Genomic DNA, 15463 nt, shown 5'->3' with positions numbered 1-15463 from the left:
ATTGTTGTGCTTCACAAAATATATGTAGGATGTAAGAAAATTAGCTAAAGCATTGAAAATACCCAATTCCACCAACAGGGCAATAATTAAAGAGTTCCAATCAACTAAAGATGTTACAAATCTGCCTGAAAGAGGATGTGTGTCTAAATTGTCCTTATGCATGATGAGGAGGAAAATTTGAGTGGCCAAAGACTCTCCAAGGATCACAGCTTGATAATTGCAGCGATTAGTTGAGTCTTGAGTCTCAGAGAACCTAAAAAAAATATCAAACAGCACTTACATTCCCATAAGGTGTTCTGGAGGGTTTCAAGAAAAATCCTCTGCTCTCATCCAGAAACAATCTTCAGCATATTCAGTTGTCAGACATGACTGGAACTTCAAAAGGGACTGACTTCTAAGGTCAAAAAAAAAAGAAGAGCTTTTTAGCAGCAAACCCACCAGATGAGTTTAGTGCACACATAGATAAAAAGTACCCCATGCCCACAGTTAAATATGCTGCTCTATCTTTAATGTTGTGGGCCTATTTTTCTGCTGGAGGTCCTGGACATGTTATTCACATACATGGTATCATGGATTCTATCAAATACCAACAGATATGAAAAAAAACCTGACCACTTCTGCTAGCAATCCAATAATGGGCCGTGGTTGGATCTTCCATCAGGACAATGATCCAAAACAAACATAAAAACCAACACATAAATGTGTCACTGAGCACAAAATGAAGCTTCTGCCATGATCGTCCCAGTTCTCTGACCTGAACCCTAAAGAAAATGATGGAGTGAACTGAAGAAAAGCACCACCAACATGGAGCTGTGAATCTGAAGGATCAGTAGAGATTCTTCATGAAGGAGTGGTCTCTGATCTCTTGTCAGGTGTTCTCCAAACTCATCAGGCATTATAGGTGAAGACTCTGAGCTGTTATCTTGGCAAAAGGAGGTTGCAAAAACTACTGAACAAAAGGGTGCCAATAATTGTAGCCAACGTTTTTTGGAGAAAAACATTTATTTCATAATGTGACTATCCCCCCACTTTCAATTTTTTTTTTCAATGAAAGGTTAGATTTTTGCTCATTTTATAAATTAAAGATCAAAAGGATAAACAATGCAGATATATTTTTACAGTCATCTTTGATCATATTTACCAAGTGTGCCAGTAATTCTGACCACAACTAATACATATATATAATTATTATTATTTTTTTTTTATTAATTTATTTTTATCAATTTAATGCATGCCCTTCAGAGGATACATGTTTCCCAGAAGACAAAATAAGTTCCATTTTCCTGATCTTCAAATTCAAAATGTTTTCACCCCCTGGCACTTAATGCATTGTTTCTCCTTTTGAAGCATCACTGAGCATTTGAACCTTCAGTAATAGTTGCATATGAGTCCCTCAGTTGTCCTCAGTGTGAAAAGATGGATCTCAAAATCATACAGTAATTGCTGAAAAGGGTTTAAATACACTGAAATTCTGAAAAACCAAATAATTTGTGGAATCTGAAGTATTTATCTGAAGAACAGCTGGCAGTAACCGTTTCAGGACAAACAAGGGACTCATGAACAACTATCACTAAACAAAAAACAAACAAACAAAAATAACACCAAGCATATTGAAACCTTTGAACATTTAAATTAAAATTTACATTTAAATGAAATTAAATTATTTTCTCTTGTGGACTATATGTAAATGTTTTTTTTTTTTTTTAAACTTATTCAGAACAAAATAAAAAATAACATGCATTTTGTATGGTCCCTCTTACTCGTAAACCTATTAACATTTTGCAAATTCTGCAAGGTGTGTGTTAACTTTTGACCTCCACTGTAAGTGTTTTCTTTTCTTTCAAAGGTGAATTATGGAGCTTCTAGCTATGTGCTCAGCGATAAACTTCAGTATCCTTCTTATGTAAGAACAATTCCTAGCAACAAAGACCTGATAGAGATGACTATTCAAATCTTACGATGGTTTGGATGGAACTGGGTTGCCTTTCTTAGTAGTCAACAGGATTTGGATGGACTAAATCTGTTTAACAAATATATAAGAAATACTGGCATTTGTTTGGCCTATCAAGAGGGTCTGAGTCTAAATGCAAACTATAGTCAAACGCTTAAAAAGATTGATGAGCTCAAAATCAATGTCATTGTAATTTTTGCTTGGCCACAATATGCAGACAAAATAATCAAAGCAGCCATAGCAAACAACATCCAAGACAAAGTATGGATTGCAAGTCAACATTGGGCAATGAATAAACAGCTTCCAAGTGAGCCAGGAATTAGGAAAATTGGCACAATCATTGGCATTACGGAGAACCTGTTGTCATTGCCTGGATTTAATGAATTTGTCTATAAAGCCAAAGGAACAACTGATGTTGGCCATAATGATAGAGCTGAGAATGAAGTCCAGGGGAAGAGTAAAATATGTAATCAAGTTTGTGATTACTGCTCATTGTTGACCGCAGAGGAGATTATAAATGAAAATCCCACATACTCCTTTGCCATCTATTCTGCTATATATACCATAGCTCATGCATTACATAAAGTTCTGCAGTGTGATATGAATAAATGCAACAAAAATACAATGGTCAAGCCATACATGGTAAGTGAATTCATGTGAATCCATGACAAGTTGAATAACTATTTTATTTTTCATTGTTGAAGTAAAGTTTGAATTAATTAAATAATGAATAATATTGTATTTTGATAAATTAGTATATTATACCTGATTGATTTATTATTTAATTATTGTGTAATTATTTAACAAAAGTAATAGAAATATATAATATTTAAAATATATTCACAACAGCTTCTGGGAGAAATAAAGAAATTGGATTTTCCACTCCGTGGCCGTCACATTAAATACGATGATCATCTTGATCCAACCATCAGTTTTTCAGTTGTTCTCTGGCGCACTGATGTGAATCCTCCACAGTTTGAGATGGTGGGCTCATATGAGAATAATCCAGAAATTACTTTCACCATAGACAACTCTCTCCTTCTCTGGCATAACAATGGTTCTGTAAGTTTTTAATGTTCAAGATATTAACGATGTAAAGTCTTTGTACACCAGTTAAGGGGAAGGGAAAAAGAAAAGGGGAAATGGTATGGATAATTCAAAAAGAAAATAGTAGATGCTTCTAGCTTCTGGAGGGGGCTTAGGCAAAAAAAACCCACAAAGGAAGATGCTTCCTGGGAGTAAGGTTATCTAACTTACCTATCAAACAAAACATCAAAACAAATAACATGTCTCTTCCAATACTTCCACGTTGTCCCAGCAAAACCAGGAGAAAAGCAAATGTTGATAAAATAAAAGTGGCACCCACTTCCTTATGGTGTCTGCAGGCAAAAATAACACAGTCCCTACAGTCAGTACAACAGGCTTTCTTGAAGAAGCACTAAGGCTCAGAGCACACAATATTCAGCAAGAACAACAGGCTTTCTTAAAGAAGCATTAGAGCTCAGAGCACACAATCTTCAATGAGATCTGGGAAAACAGACATGCCAAGCTCTCTCTGGTGGACAGCTGTAATGTCTGTTTTGGGATTTTTGTTTCATGCGCTTGTTTTCATGTCTTTTATTTTGTAGTTTGATTGATGCTGTTTTTGTCATGCTTCCCTTGCCCTCTTGTCTTCATGCTATTGGTTCCTCTTGTTCATTGTCATGTTCTCATTGGTTATTGTCTTGTCATTTGATTATGAGTTCTACTTGTTCATTTGTTGCTTTAATCATGTGCCGTGTTTCCCATTGGTTTGTCTTTGTCATGTGACCCTCATTGTTTGCTATAAGTAGCCATGTCTTTGCCATTGTCTCTGAGTGAAGCAGCGGTTCTCAATTCTAGCCCTTGTGTCCCCTAGTCTGCACTTTTTTTTTTTTTATGGCTTTAGATGTTTGTTCTATTTGATGGTAAGTGCCCTGCAAAGTGGACAACACAGGATACTCAACCATTATTCTGGTTTGAAGAGATCATATGTTCCATTCAAAGCTCATTGAAGTGTACAAGACGTCAGTTTAAAATGAATTTATTTACAGAGGTATATGATGACAAGGTCAGTTTATTTATAGAGCAAATTTAAAAACATCTAGTGTATGCCAAAGTGCTGTACATATACAAATGAAGTAAATATAGAGATTTAAGAGAATAAAAAGAAATGACTCAAAACACAATCAATACAAAAACACAATAACAAACACAAATGCCAAGGAATACAGACTTCAGGAGGGATTTAAAAACAGGAAGGGAAGCCGCAGATCTAATATCTGGAGGTAAGCTGTTCCAAAGTCTAGGACTGGACACAGAAAAAGCCCAATCCCCATTATATTTCAAGCAAGAGAGAGGTATATGCAAGAATAATTTATCAGAGGATCTGAGTGAGCGAGAGGATTGCTGATAGCTGAGAAATTCCAACAAGTATGATATATATACTTGGGCTAAATCTTTTAGTGCTTTATACACCAATAATAAAATCTTAAAATGGATCCTATGTTGCACTGGTAACCAATGAAGAGATGCTAGGACAGGAGAAATGCTTTCTCTTCTCTTAGAAGAGAAAGCATTGTCACGCTTGTCCGTGTGTGCAGACATTGCACAGTGCAAATCCGTAAATAAATGTTCCGAAGTGAGGTAAACTTCAACAGATATCCCCTGCTCAGGGAGTAGAGAGCAATGAACACTGTGTAGCGGGCAAGGAAATAACGGCTGTAGAAGCCTTACTTGCTCTGAGCTGGTGGAACCGCCTCTATTGGCTCCTTTTACCAGTAAATTCTTCACCTCGGATCGCAATACGTTAGCGTTCCTGTTCTGCACTGAGGTGGATACCAGAGCAGAGCAGGCTGTACCGGTGGTAAATATGTGGCCCTCAGACAGAACAGACAGTTTGTCGATGAGTGACAAAGCATAATAAGTATGGGGTATAAGTGTTCAAGTCAATAATATAAAAGTTAAAATAAAATGAAAAAGAATATTCGGTTTCCTACTCATTATTATAACTTCATGACGGTTTTCATGTGCAATCAACTCTTTCTTAAGTGACTTGAATGTACCATTCTAGTGACGCATTGTGAAACTACAAAAATAAAGCATAGGCCTATTTTCAAACACCCCTTTCACACATCATGCCTTTCCTAACACAAAAAAACAAACATAAATACAACTAAAAAAAACACTTGTTTTACAGCATTGTCTGTCTTCGATTTAGCTTATAAGACAACTTTAATTACTGATTGCTGTCCGGATTATCAGGATTTCAAACAGTATTCAGTATACAGAAAAAATTGCCTGCCAAACTTTTAACTGTTTTGAAAGCAAGAGCTAAGAAATGCATGTGCGTTTAAATTTGTATTGTGTTCAGGTTTCAGGATGTGTTAGTTTGTTAAGCTTGAGAACACCAATCTTAGTTAGGATAAATGTTTAAAATCAGTTGAGATGAATATTAACTTTAATTACACATTTTCTCATTCCTTTCTCAGGTTCCTTTCTCAAACTGCTCTGTTGAGTGTGAGGCGGGATATTCAAGGAAACATGAAGGTTTTCATAGTTGCTGCTTTTCATGTGAAAAATGCCCACCTAACACCTATGTGGATTTTTCTCGTAAGTACCTTCATCAGCAGACAATGACAGCTTGGAATTTAAAGAGATAGTCCACCCAAAAATTGAAATTTTGTCATAATTTACGTTCCCTTTACATACATACATTTCTGCAGAACACAAGAAAAGAAGATATTCAGAACAATGTTTGTAACCAAATAGTTTTGGTTCCTATTGATTTTTAATTTGTATTTTTTTATCCATGCAATTAAAGTCAGTGAAAACTGTTTAGTTACCAAATACCAGCATTCTTTAGTTTTTTTTTATTCGCTTTGGTACTATTTTCACAAGCAAGGTGTACATTTTCACAACTCATAGTACTAATATCACAACAGATCATCAAAAGTGCACTTTTTTTTCAAACATTTCAGCATATTTTCGATTGTGTTAGTACAATACACAAAGCCACAAAGTATCCTATTCACTACACAAAATAAGTGTTTCATCTTTATAAATGTTTCATTCACAGTAACCACCTTTCATACATCTCTTACTATCAAACTTTTGATTTGCATCTCTTCTTGTTCAGTTTAATACATTTGTCTATTATTTAATCTAACTGATCTTAATGGTTAATCACTGAACCATTTGGTAAACCTATAGATTTTAAATTGGTTTGTCAGCAATATACAGTATATGGATTTTGAGAACTACAGAAATAAAAATTCATGTTTGTACGAACATATAAATTATGTCCAAGTGCCTGGACAACGTGGAGTGCGCAGCTATCTCTGAAGATGGTATTGTAGGACGTAGGCCATTACTTGGCTCCTATAATGATGCATATCTTATTGAGTTTCTCAATGAAATTGAGCCAGCCTATCAAGGTGAAGGGGTCACCTATGTAATTGTGTGGGACAATGTCAGGTTCCACCACGCAGAGTTAGTTCAAGCATGGTTTCAGGCCCATCCCCGATTCATGACCCTCTACCTGCCTCCATACTCTCCCTTCCTCAACCCTATTGAGGAATGTTTTTCAGCATGGAGGTGGAAGGTCTATGATCACCAACCCCTTGAGCGTGCTACCCTCCTTCAGGCCATGGATGATGCATGTGATGAAATCAGTGTAGACCAATGTCAAGCATGGATTCGCCACGCCAAAAGGTTTTTTCCAAGGTGATTGAACAATGATAACATTCATTCTGATGTGGATGAGAATCAGTAGGTTATATATTTATGTTAAACATCCAAATTTAGACTGGTCTGTCTGTCGGCGCACAGAGCCACGCAGTCGCAGACAGCATGTGAAGTTCGTGAATACCGAATTCCCTTGTCTTTCTTATCAATTTGTGTTTGAACGAAAAAAAAAAATAATTACGATGTGCTCGAAAAAATAAGTCAAAGTGTCAGTTTCAACGAATTTCCCCGTAAACGCAGTCACAGAAAGAAAAAAGATGCGTGTCATTACCATAGATACATGCATTCGTCTTAAAGGGACAGCAACCCAATATACCTGCAGCTGTTTGTGTCACCAAAGTTAATCAAAAAACAAAAGAGAGAGAAAAAACATTTTTATAGCTAAAGGTAAACTGTATTAATAGTATGAACCATATTTAATGTATACAGTGAAGGCAGTGTTATTTTACATTTGATTATTCAATGTCTGTAACTTAATGCAGTTAATTTACTTGATAAACCAAAAGCACTGCTTTTATTTTACATGTATTTTTTGTTCTATTGCATTTATATATGCTTGTACTTGGTTTATTATTTTCTATGCAGAGGCACTAGGCCTACCCTACAAAATTACCCCAATCATCCTAGAACTTTACAAAAAGAGCTACTCAAATCATCAGGTGATATTGTTTTCAGGAAGAAGAGGAAGGAGTAGTAAAGAAAGAAGTGATAGTTTTTCAGAATTTCATTTTAATCTATGTGCCTATAGGGGTGGGATGGCAGGGGTTGGTGGCAATGTAAGTATCTAGATATTTGCAGCGGGGCAAGGGAAAACATCCCAAGACCATTATCCCACCTTCAACACTGGTCCATATAATTTTGCCTACAATATATCGTGTAGCAAGGTAGTCTTCAGAACCTTTAATAATTAAATTTTAGGGGACCCCCCAAGAGTCCTAAGTCATTTCGAACCCTGTGTAGCAACACTGGGTCGTAAATAATAATTAACTCAAATGATATAAAGGGAATTTGGGTAATTAATCAGAAATATGATTAATATATATATATATATATATATATATATATATATATATATATATATATATATATATATATATATATCATATTACAGTTGCATTCAAATTATTGAAGATGAAAAATAGGTCAATTGTATATATTAATAACTCATCACAAGGCACTGTAATTTACTCATTAATATTTCAATATTCTATTCTTCATATCAATTATTGTGATATCTTTTACTAGAAATTAATGTAAATCAAACGTGGTTCGTCCAGCAAACGGCCATAAGATTTGTTTTATTAATTCTCAGTAACGCTATCACTTCCTATAATTCCAGGACGAATAGTTTCTGGCCATGAAACCATTATCCTGTCCTTATAAAAATTTATATTACTTAAAAGTAACAGATGAGCTTTGTAGCTAAGATCGGCATTTCATTGACTTCGTAACATGAGCAACTTAGACAGACAATCTGGAGTATATGGAATTTAATAATTGAACTAATAATACATCAACTACGATTTATACAGAGTAAATACGTGTACGACAAATATATACAGTAAACTTTGTACAAGACATAACGAAATCTAAATGAGGGAGAGGGAGAGAAAGAGAATGAGAGAAAAGGCATGATAAATGAGAGAAACCAACAGACATTAACCCCTGAGAGACAACATAGAACTCAGATTATAGACCACTTCAGCAGCATTTAAGATCTCCATAGAGAATGAATACTTGCATGGGGTTCTGTGTGTGTGCTGGAGCCGTGTATGCACGTAGCGTGCGTCAATCTGGGCTTTGTCCTCTCGGTGTCCGGGCTGCTGCGGAATTGCGCGATATTTGAAAGTTCAAAGAAAACAATGTTTCAGAGTTCGTCTTCCTCGTGTGGAGAGGCGAATAGGTGAATAAACTTAGTAAAGAAAATAAACAAAACAACGAAAACGAAAGCTTCTGAAGGAGTCATGAGAATGGCTGTCCTCTCAGCCCATGTGCTGAGGGGGAGGGCGGTAGGAGTGCGGCCTAAGGCCGTGCGGACGGACGAGCAGCACGAGGATCAGAAGAGAGCGGACCAGCGAAGAAGTGAAGAGAGAGGATGGACCTTCCTGGGTCAGTCCTTATAGCTTGAAATGGTTCACGCCTCTGTTCGCGTGAACAACCAATGAACGTCCGCGATCTGAAGCGGGAAAAAGTTCCTTTGTCTCTGTGGAAACACCCACCCTAATAAATTAGGGTTTATCAGATTTCAACAGTGATACTCTTGCCAGTTCGTAATTCAAGATTAAATACATTTTTCATTAATTTGCTTTAGATAAAGGAGTTCGTCAAAGCATGACGATTATAAAGACACCAAGAGTGGCATATGTAAATGCTCAACACCTGAAATTACATTCAAATGCAGAATTAAACACATTTAAAATTTGATTAACACATGATAAAATTGCAGATACTCCAATTTGATATGGGGAGACATCTAAGCACAAAAAGCGATATATTTTATACACATAAAAGGGTGCTTTTCTCTTTCCTTATAGAAATTCCAGCGAGAGCTGGCTTCCCTGTTTCTACCAGATGCAGTCATAAAGTTTACGACTCTGAAGGAGTTGGGTTACAGCTCATGATTCTATTTGAGAAAGTTAAAATGAGGAGAAACCTTTCCTATTTACAAGTCATACTTATAATCCTCACATCACAGGATTAACCATTTTTATGCAATACACAAACCTATTCAAAATACACATTATTAAGGATTTATATGATGAGTGTAAGATAAAACATTTGTGGGTGTGTGTGTGTGTGTGTGAGTTGAAAGGAGAGTTAATTTCTCCTTTGAGGCTGCTCACGTGACTTTGGAATGTCTCATCCTGTGTCGTAAATAATTTAAATCCAGCCAGGCTGGCGCCAGGCCATTTAGTTTAAAGCGGTTTCATTTATATGCTTGGATTCAAAATCTACAAACTTTGGGGTTTACATTGTTTTAGATTCAACGAACCGTGATTCATTAGTTCAGAACCCATGAATCGATGACCTGCATATCCGTTACACCTGCATAGCACTGAGATGTGTTGGTGACATAGATGATAAAAAAAGATGGACGTCACTCCAATGAAAAAAAGGGAAGCCGCCAGTGTCCTTATAGGGAGCTAACATCTTGTGCTGATTTGAGACCCAAGTCTGTGCAGCAGAATTACTACTCAGAACTAGACCTAATGTGTTCTGGGGGGTAAAATACATGTTATTAGTAAGGTTCCCCAGGTAAAATTTGCATTTCAGGGGCTAAATATCTGGGGTCACTTCAACCTGCAGACATGAAAAACAAACCTCTGCAACAGTGTAAAAGTAGCTCAATTCTGCCGGGAAAACTGCAGACTTGGCAACACTGCCCATCAATTCATAGGTCCCGCCCACACTTCTGCAGAGTCTATCAAAAGCACAAAACCCTTAAAATATTTAATTATCGTTTTTAAATTAGAATGCTCCAATTTTTGTTTGCTGATTGCCAAACAAGAGGCTTGTTAAAATTAGGCAAATAAAACTAAAATCTTCACCTGAAGATTCCTAAAAAGTCTGTTGGTACCTCAGATTAATTTATCAATCTCGGCTGTCAATCATGATGTCACTCTCTAGTTTCTCTCACGTCCCATTAGACTACATGGAGAGGGCAGCATTTATGACCTATACTCAGTCCAGCCACCTGGGGGCAATCAAAAAGTTTTGGATTCATTTATCAGGACAGGTGCGGCACACTTGGTTGGTGAAAGTATCGAATCACTTTCTGGCATTTGACAATGGTGAAAATGCCATTCTGATTCTACTCGACCTCAGTGCGGCATTCACTATGGTATATCGTGATATAGTGATTGACTGCCTGAAACACTGGCTTGGTCTTAAGGGAAATGTGCTTAAGTGGTTTAAATCATATCTCATGAAAATATCCTTCTCTGTCTGCAAAATTTATCCAGTTTGCCTCTTGCTTGGGGGTACCTCAGGGTTCGGTTCTTTCACCAATATTTTTTCCTTTTATTTGCTACCTTTAGGATCCATTTTTTTTTAATATACAGGTGCATCTCAATAAATTTAGAAAGTCATGGAAAAGTTCATTTATTTCAGTTATTCAACTCAAATTGTGAAATTGTGTAAATTTAATGCACACAGACTGAAGTAGTTTAAGTCTTTGGTTCTTTTAATTGTGATGATTTTGGCTCACATTTCACAAAAACCCACCAATTCACTATCTCAACAAATTCGAATATGGTGACATGCCAATCAGCTAATCAACTCAAAACACCTGCAAAGGGTTCTTGAGCCTTCAAAATGGTCTCTCAGTTTGGTTCACAAGGCTACACAATCATGGTGAAGACTGCTGATCTGACAGTTTTCCCGAAGACAATCATTGACACCCTTCACAAACCTTCATTGCCAAAGAAGCTGGCTGTTCACAGAGTGCTGTATCGAAGCATGTTAACAGAAAGTTGAGTGGAAGAACCGCAGTCTTATGAGGATTGTCAAGCAAAATCGAATCTGAATTTGAGGGAACTTCACAAGGTATGGACTGAGGCTGGGGATAAGGCATCAAGAGCCACCACACACAGACGTGTTAAGGAATTTGCTGAACCACAGACAACGTCAGAGACGACTTACCAGGGCTAAGGAGAAGAAGCACTGGACTGTTGCCCAGTGGTCCAAAGTCCTCTTTTCAGATGAGAGCAAGTTTTGTATTCCATTTAACCTAGAGTCTAGAGGAAGGGTGGAGAAGCTCATAGCCCCAGTGGCTTGAAGTCCAGTGTTAAGTTTCCACAGTTGATTTGGGGTGCAATGTCATCTGCTGGTGTTGGTCCACTGTGTTTTTTTTTTAAAACCAAAGTCACTTCACCCGTTTACCAAGAAATTTTGGAGCACTTCATGTTTCGTTCTGCTGACCAGTTTTATGAAGATGCTGATTTCATTTTCCAGCAGGATTTGACACCTGCCCACACTGCCAAAAGCACCAAAAGTTGGTTACATTTCCATGGTGTTGGTGCGCTTGACTGGCCAGCAAACTCACCAGGCCTTGAACCCCATAGAGAATTGATGGGGTATTGTCAAGAGGAAAATGTGAAACAAGAGACCAAAAAATACAGATGAGCTGAAGACCACTGTCAAAGAAACCTGGGCTTCCATACAATATCAGCAGTGCCACAAATTGATCACCTCCATGCCACGCTGAATTGAGGCAGTATTTAAAGCAAAAGGAGCCCCTACCAAGTATTGAGTACATGTACAGTAAATTAACATACTTTCTGAAAGACCAACAATTCACTAAAAATTCTTTTTTTTATTTTTTATTATTGGTCTTATGAAGTATTCTAATTTGTTGAGGTAGTAAATTGGTGTGGTTTTGTTAAATGTGAGCCAAAATCATCACAATTAAAAGAACCAAAGACTTAAACTACTTCAGTCTGTGTACACTGAATTTATTTAATAGATAAGTATTATATATTGAATACATATTGAATTACTGAAATTAACTTTTCCATGACATTCTAATTTATTGAGATGCACCTGTAATGTATTCTTCTAGTGAGACAGGCACTACATAAAACAAGGTGCTATCTTTCGAGTTTGTTGCCATTTTACAATCCTTTTAGATCTTTGAGATCTGAAAATCAAAATCTTCTTTTTGTTGTAAGAAATAAATACTTACAAAAGGGTGACAGTGCCTTTTCTTGTGTTGAGCCAAAACTGTGGAATGATTTCCCTCTTTTTGTAAGTTCAGTACATTCACTATTGAAATTGCCAAGGCCATGTTAAAAGTATATCTTTTAAAGGGATAGTTCACTCGAGAATGAAAATTTGTCCATCTTCTACTCCCCCTCGAAACATCCTAGGTGTATGTGACTTTCCTCTTTCAGAATAATCTAAACAAAGTTTCCTTACTTAATCAAAGGAAAACCAGTCTTCTCTTGGCTTAATTTGAAATCCTCCAATGTTTTTCTTTACAAATTCTCGTTTTGTGCTTCTAATTCGTGACCAGCGTTTTGTTTTATTCTCTCTCCACGCTCGTCACTAACCATGCAGTGCTGACAAACTAACATCCGCCTGCATGTCTTTCAGTTCCCCACAGTCAGCAGAACTGAGAAAAAAAGTGTTTATTACATTTGAAATCTGGATATTTATCTTACAAAAATGGATGGATTTGCTACAGGGGGCCTATTTTCCCCCCCGGAGCTGTGTGAGGGATGTTTTATTACAGATGTGCGCACTTTATTTCAAGTCTTCTGAACAGTTGACAACAAACACCCACTTATCTCCACTGAAAGGCTTGGAATAGCAAGGACAATTTTTATATAACTTTGATTGGATTATTCTGAAATAGGAGAGTCACATACACCTGGAATGCTTCGAGGGTGAGTAGAAGATGGACTAATTTTAATTCTCGGGTGAACTAACACTTTAAATACTTTTGGGGCATCTTTATGATGGTGTGTTTTCATTGTTTACCTTAGCAACAACTTTGTTTGTTGCTCTCTGTATTTTAGTCTTTTTCAGTTTTGTGGTTCATGTTATCTATGCATTTGTTGTATATGATTGTGAAGCCTTTTGCGCAACAGTGGTTGCTTTAAATGTGCTATAAAAATAAACAAGAACAACATTTTTGAGGATCTCTTTAAGCTTTGTCATTATACAATACAACAATAGTTTACTGACAGACAGAATTTCTTCTCAAACCTTATAAACAGTAACTTAAACAACACTCATACACTTTTTGCCACTGTTGAGAGACTGACAAACCCCCCCAAAAAATGCTTAATTGTCTAGAAGCAGATCTCTTAGAAGTGGTCTCACTTCTTTCTGGGACATTTCCAAAACTCCCTGAAAACTGCAGTTGTTAAGCCCCTCCTGAAAAAGAGCAATCTTGATAACACCATTTTGAGCAATTATAGACCAATATCTAATCTTCCTTTTATAGGCAAAATTATAGAAAAGGTAGTTTCTAATCAGCTGAACAAAAACTCAAATGGATACCTGGACAATTTTCAGTCAGGTTTCTGACCGCATCACAGCACAGAGACAGCACTCATTAAGATGATAAATGATATTCGCTTAAATTCAGTGCTGGTATTGCTAGATCTCAGTGCTGCATTTGACACTGTCGATCATAACATACTACTAGAGAGACTGGAAAACTGGGTCAGGCTTTCTGGGATTGTACTAAATTGGTTAAGGTCATACTTAGAAACTTGGGCTATTATGTGAGTATAGGAGAGCATAAGTCTAAGTGGACGTCCATGACATGCGGAGTCCCACAAGGCTCAATTCTTGCAACGGTCTTGTTTAGCCTGTATATGCTCCAACTAAGTCAAATAATGAGAAAGAACCAAACTGCCTATCACAGCTATGCTGATGATACCCAGATTTATCTAGCCTTATCTCCAAATGAATACAGCCCCATTGACTCTGCCAATATATTGGTGAAATTAATAGTTGGATGTGCCAGAACTTTCTTCAGTTTTTTTTCTTGTTTAACTGAAGTTATTGCATTTGGAAACAAAGAGGAAGTTTTTAAAGGTGAATGCATACCTTGACTCTAGGGGTCTAACAACTAAAAATCAAGTCAGGAATCTTGGTGTGGTTCTGGAGACAGACCTTAGTTTCAGTAGTCATGTCAAAGCAGTAACTAAATCGGCATACTGTCATCTAAAAAAACAATGCAAGAATTAGATCTTTTGTATCCAGTCAAGACTTGGAGAAACTTGTTCATGCTTTTATCACCAGCAGGGTGGACTATTGTAATGGGCTCCTTACCGGCCTTCCCAAAAAGACCATTAGACAGCTGCAGCTCATCCACAACGCTGCTGCCAGGATTCTGACTAGAACCAGAACATCTGAGCATATCACACCAGTCCTCAAGTCATTACACTGGCTTCCAGTTACATTTAGGATTGATTTTAAAGTACTTTTAATCATCTATAAGTCACTCAATGACCTAGGACTGAAATTATTATTTTACTTTCTTTTATGTTAAGCACTTTGAATTACCATTGTGTACGAAATTAGCCTTACTGGAGTTTTGGTGCTATTTGAAGTGTTATATATGACGACAAAATATTTTCCAACAACCAGTTACAATTACTGCAAATTCTAGTACTAAACATTCATATTATTTACTTTTTTTCAGGCGACCCCTATAGCTGTTTTCCATGTGCAGAGAGTGAATGGTCTGATGAGGGCAGCACGACATGCAAGACACGTTCTGTTGTCTATCCTCAGTTCACAGAAATCCCCTCCATCATTGTCATGTTTTCTGCCGCATGCCTAATTATTCTCCTAATTGCTGAATTTTGGCTTTTTGCATACAATTACAACACACCAGTGGTAAAGTCTGCTGGTGGCAGCCTGTGTTTACTCATGTTGGCCAGTTTGATTCTGTCTAGCATAAGTGTGTTCTTTTTCTTTGGAAAACCCACATTTGTATTTTGCCTTCTGAGAAATGGCATATTTGCTTTTTTCTTCACTGTCTGTATTTCCTGTTTGACTGTCCGTTCCTTTCAAATTGTTTGTGTTTTTAAAATGGCTGCTCAGTTCCCTAAAGCACACAGCCTTTGGGTAAAACACAATGGCCAGTGGCTTGTCATTGCATTTTCTTCTTTCATTAATTTATTTTTTTGTGTGGTATGGATGACTGTCGATCCTGTCAAAGTCATTGCTGACTCGTGGACTTTTAAAGACCAAATTATGCTCATCTGTGAAACAGAGAACCCTATATCC

General features: G+C 36.9%; 1 protein-coding gene across 1 annotated transcript in view; it reads left to right on the top strand.

Annotated features, from left to right (window-relative positions):
* The window catches only part of LOC132098212 (taste receptor type 1 member 1-like), a 39034-nt gene that overhangs the window by 15021 nt on the left and 8550 nt on the right, over window positions 1–15463 (top strand). Inside the window, exon 4 of the mRNA XM_059504404.1 lies at window positions 1847–2593. Within this exon, the coding sequence (XP_059360387.1) occupies window positions 1847–2593 (747 nt within the window). The remainder of the gene's footprint in view (window positions 1–1846; window positions 2594–15463) is intronic.

The sequence above is a fragment of the Carassius carassius genome, chromosome 21 (genome assembly GCF_963082965.1).
Source record: "Carassius carassius chromosome 21, fCarCar2.1, whole genome shotgun sequence".
NCBI classification, from domain to species: Eukaryota; Metazoa; Chordata; class Actinopteri; order Cypriniformes; family Cyprinidae; genus Carassius; species Carassius carassius.
The sequence above is the reverse complement of the archived record's forward strand: the minus strand, read 5'-3'. Positions and strand labels throughout refer to the sequence as shown.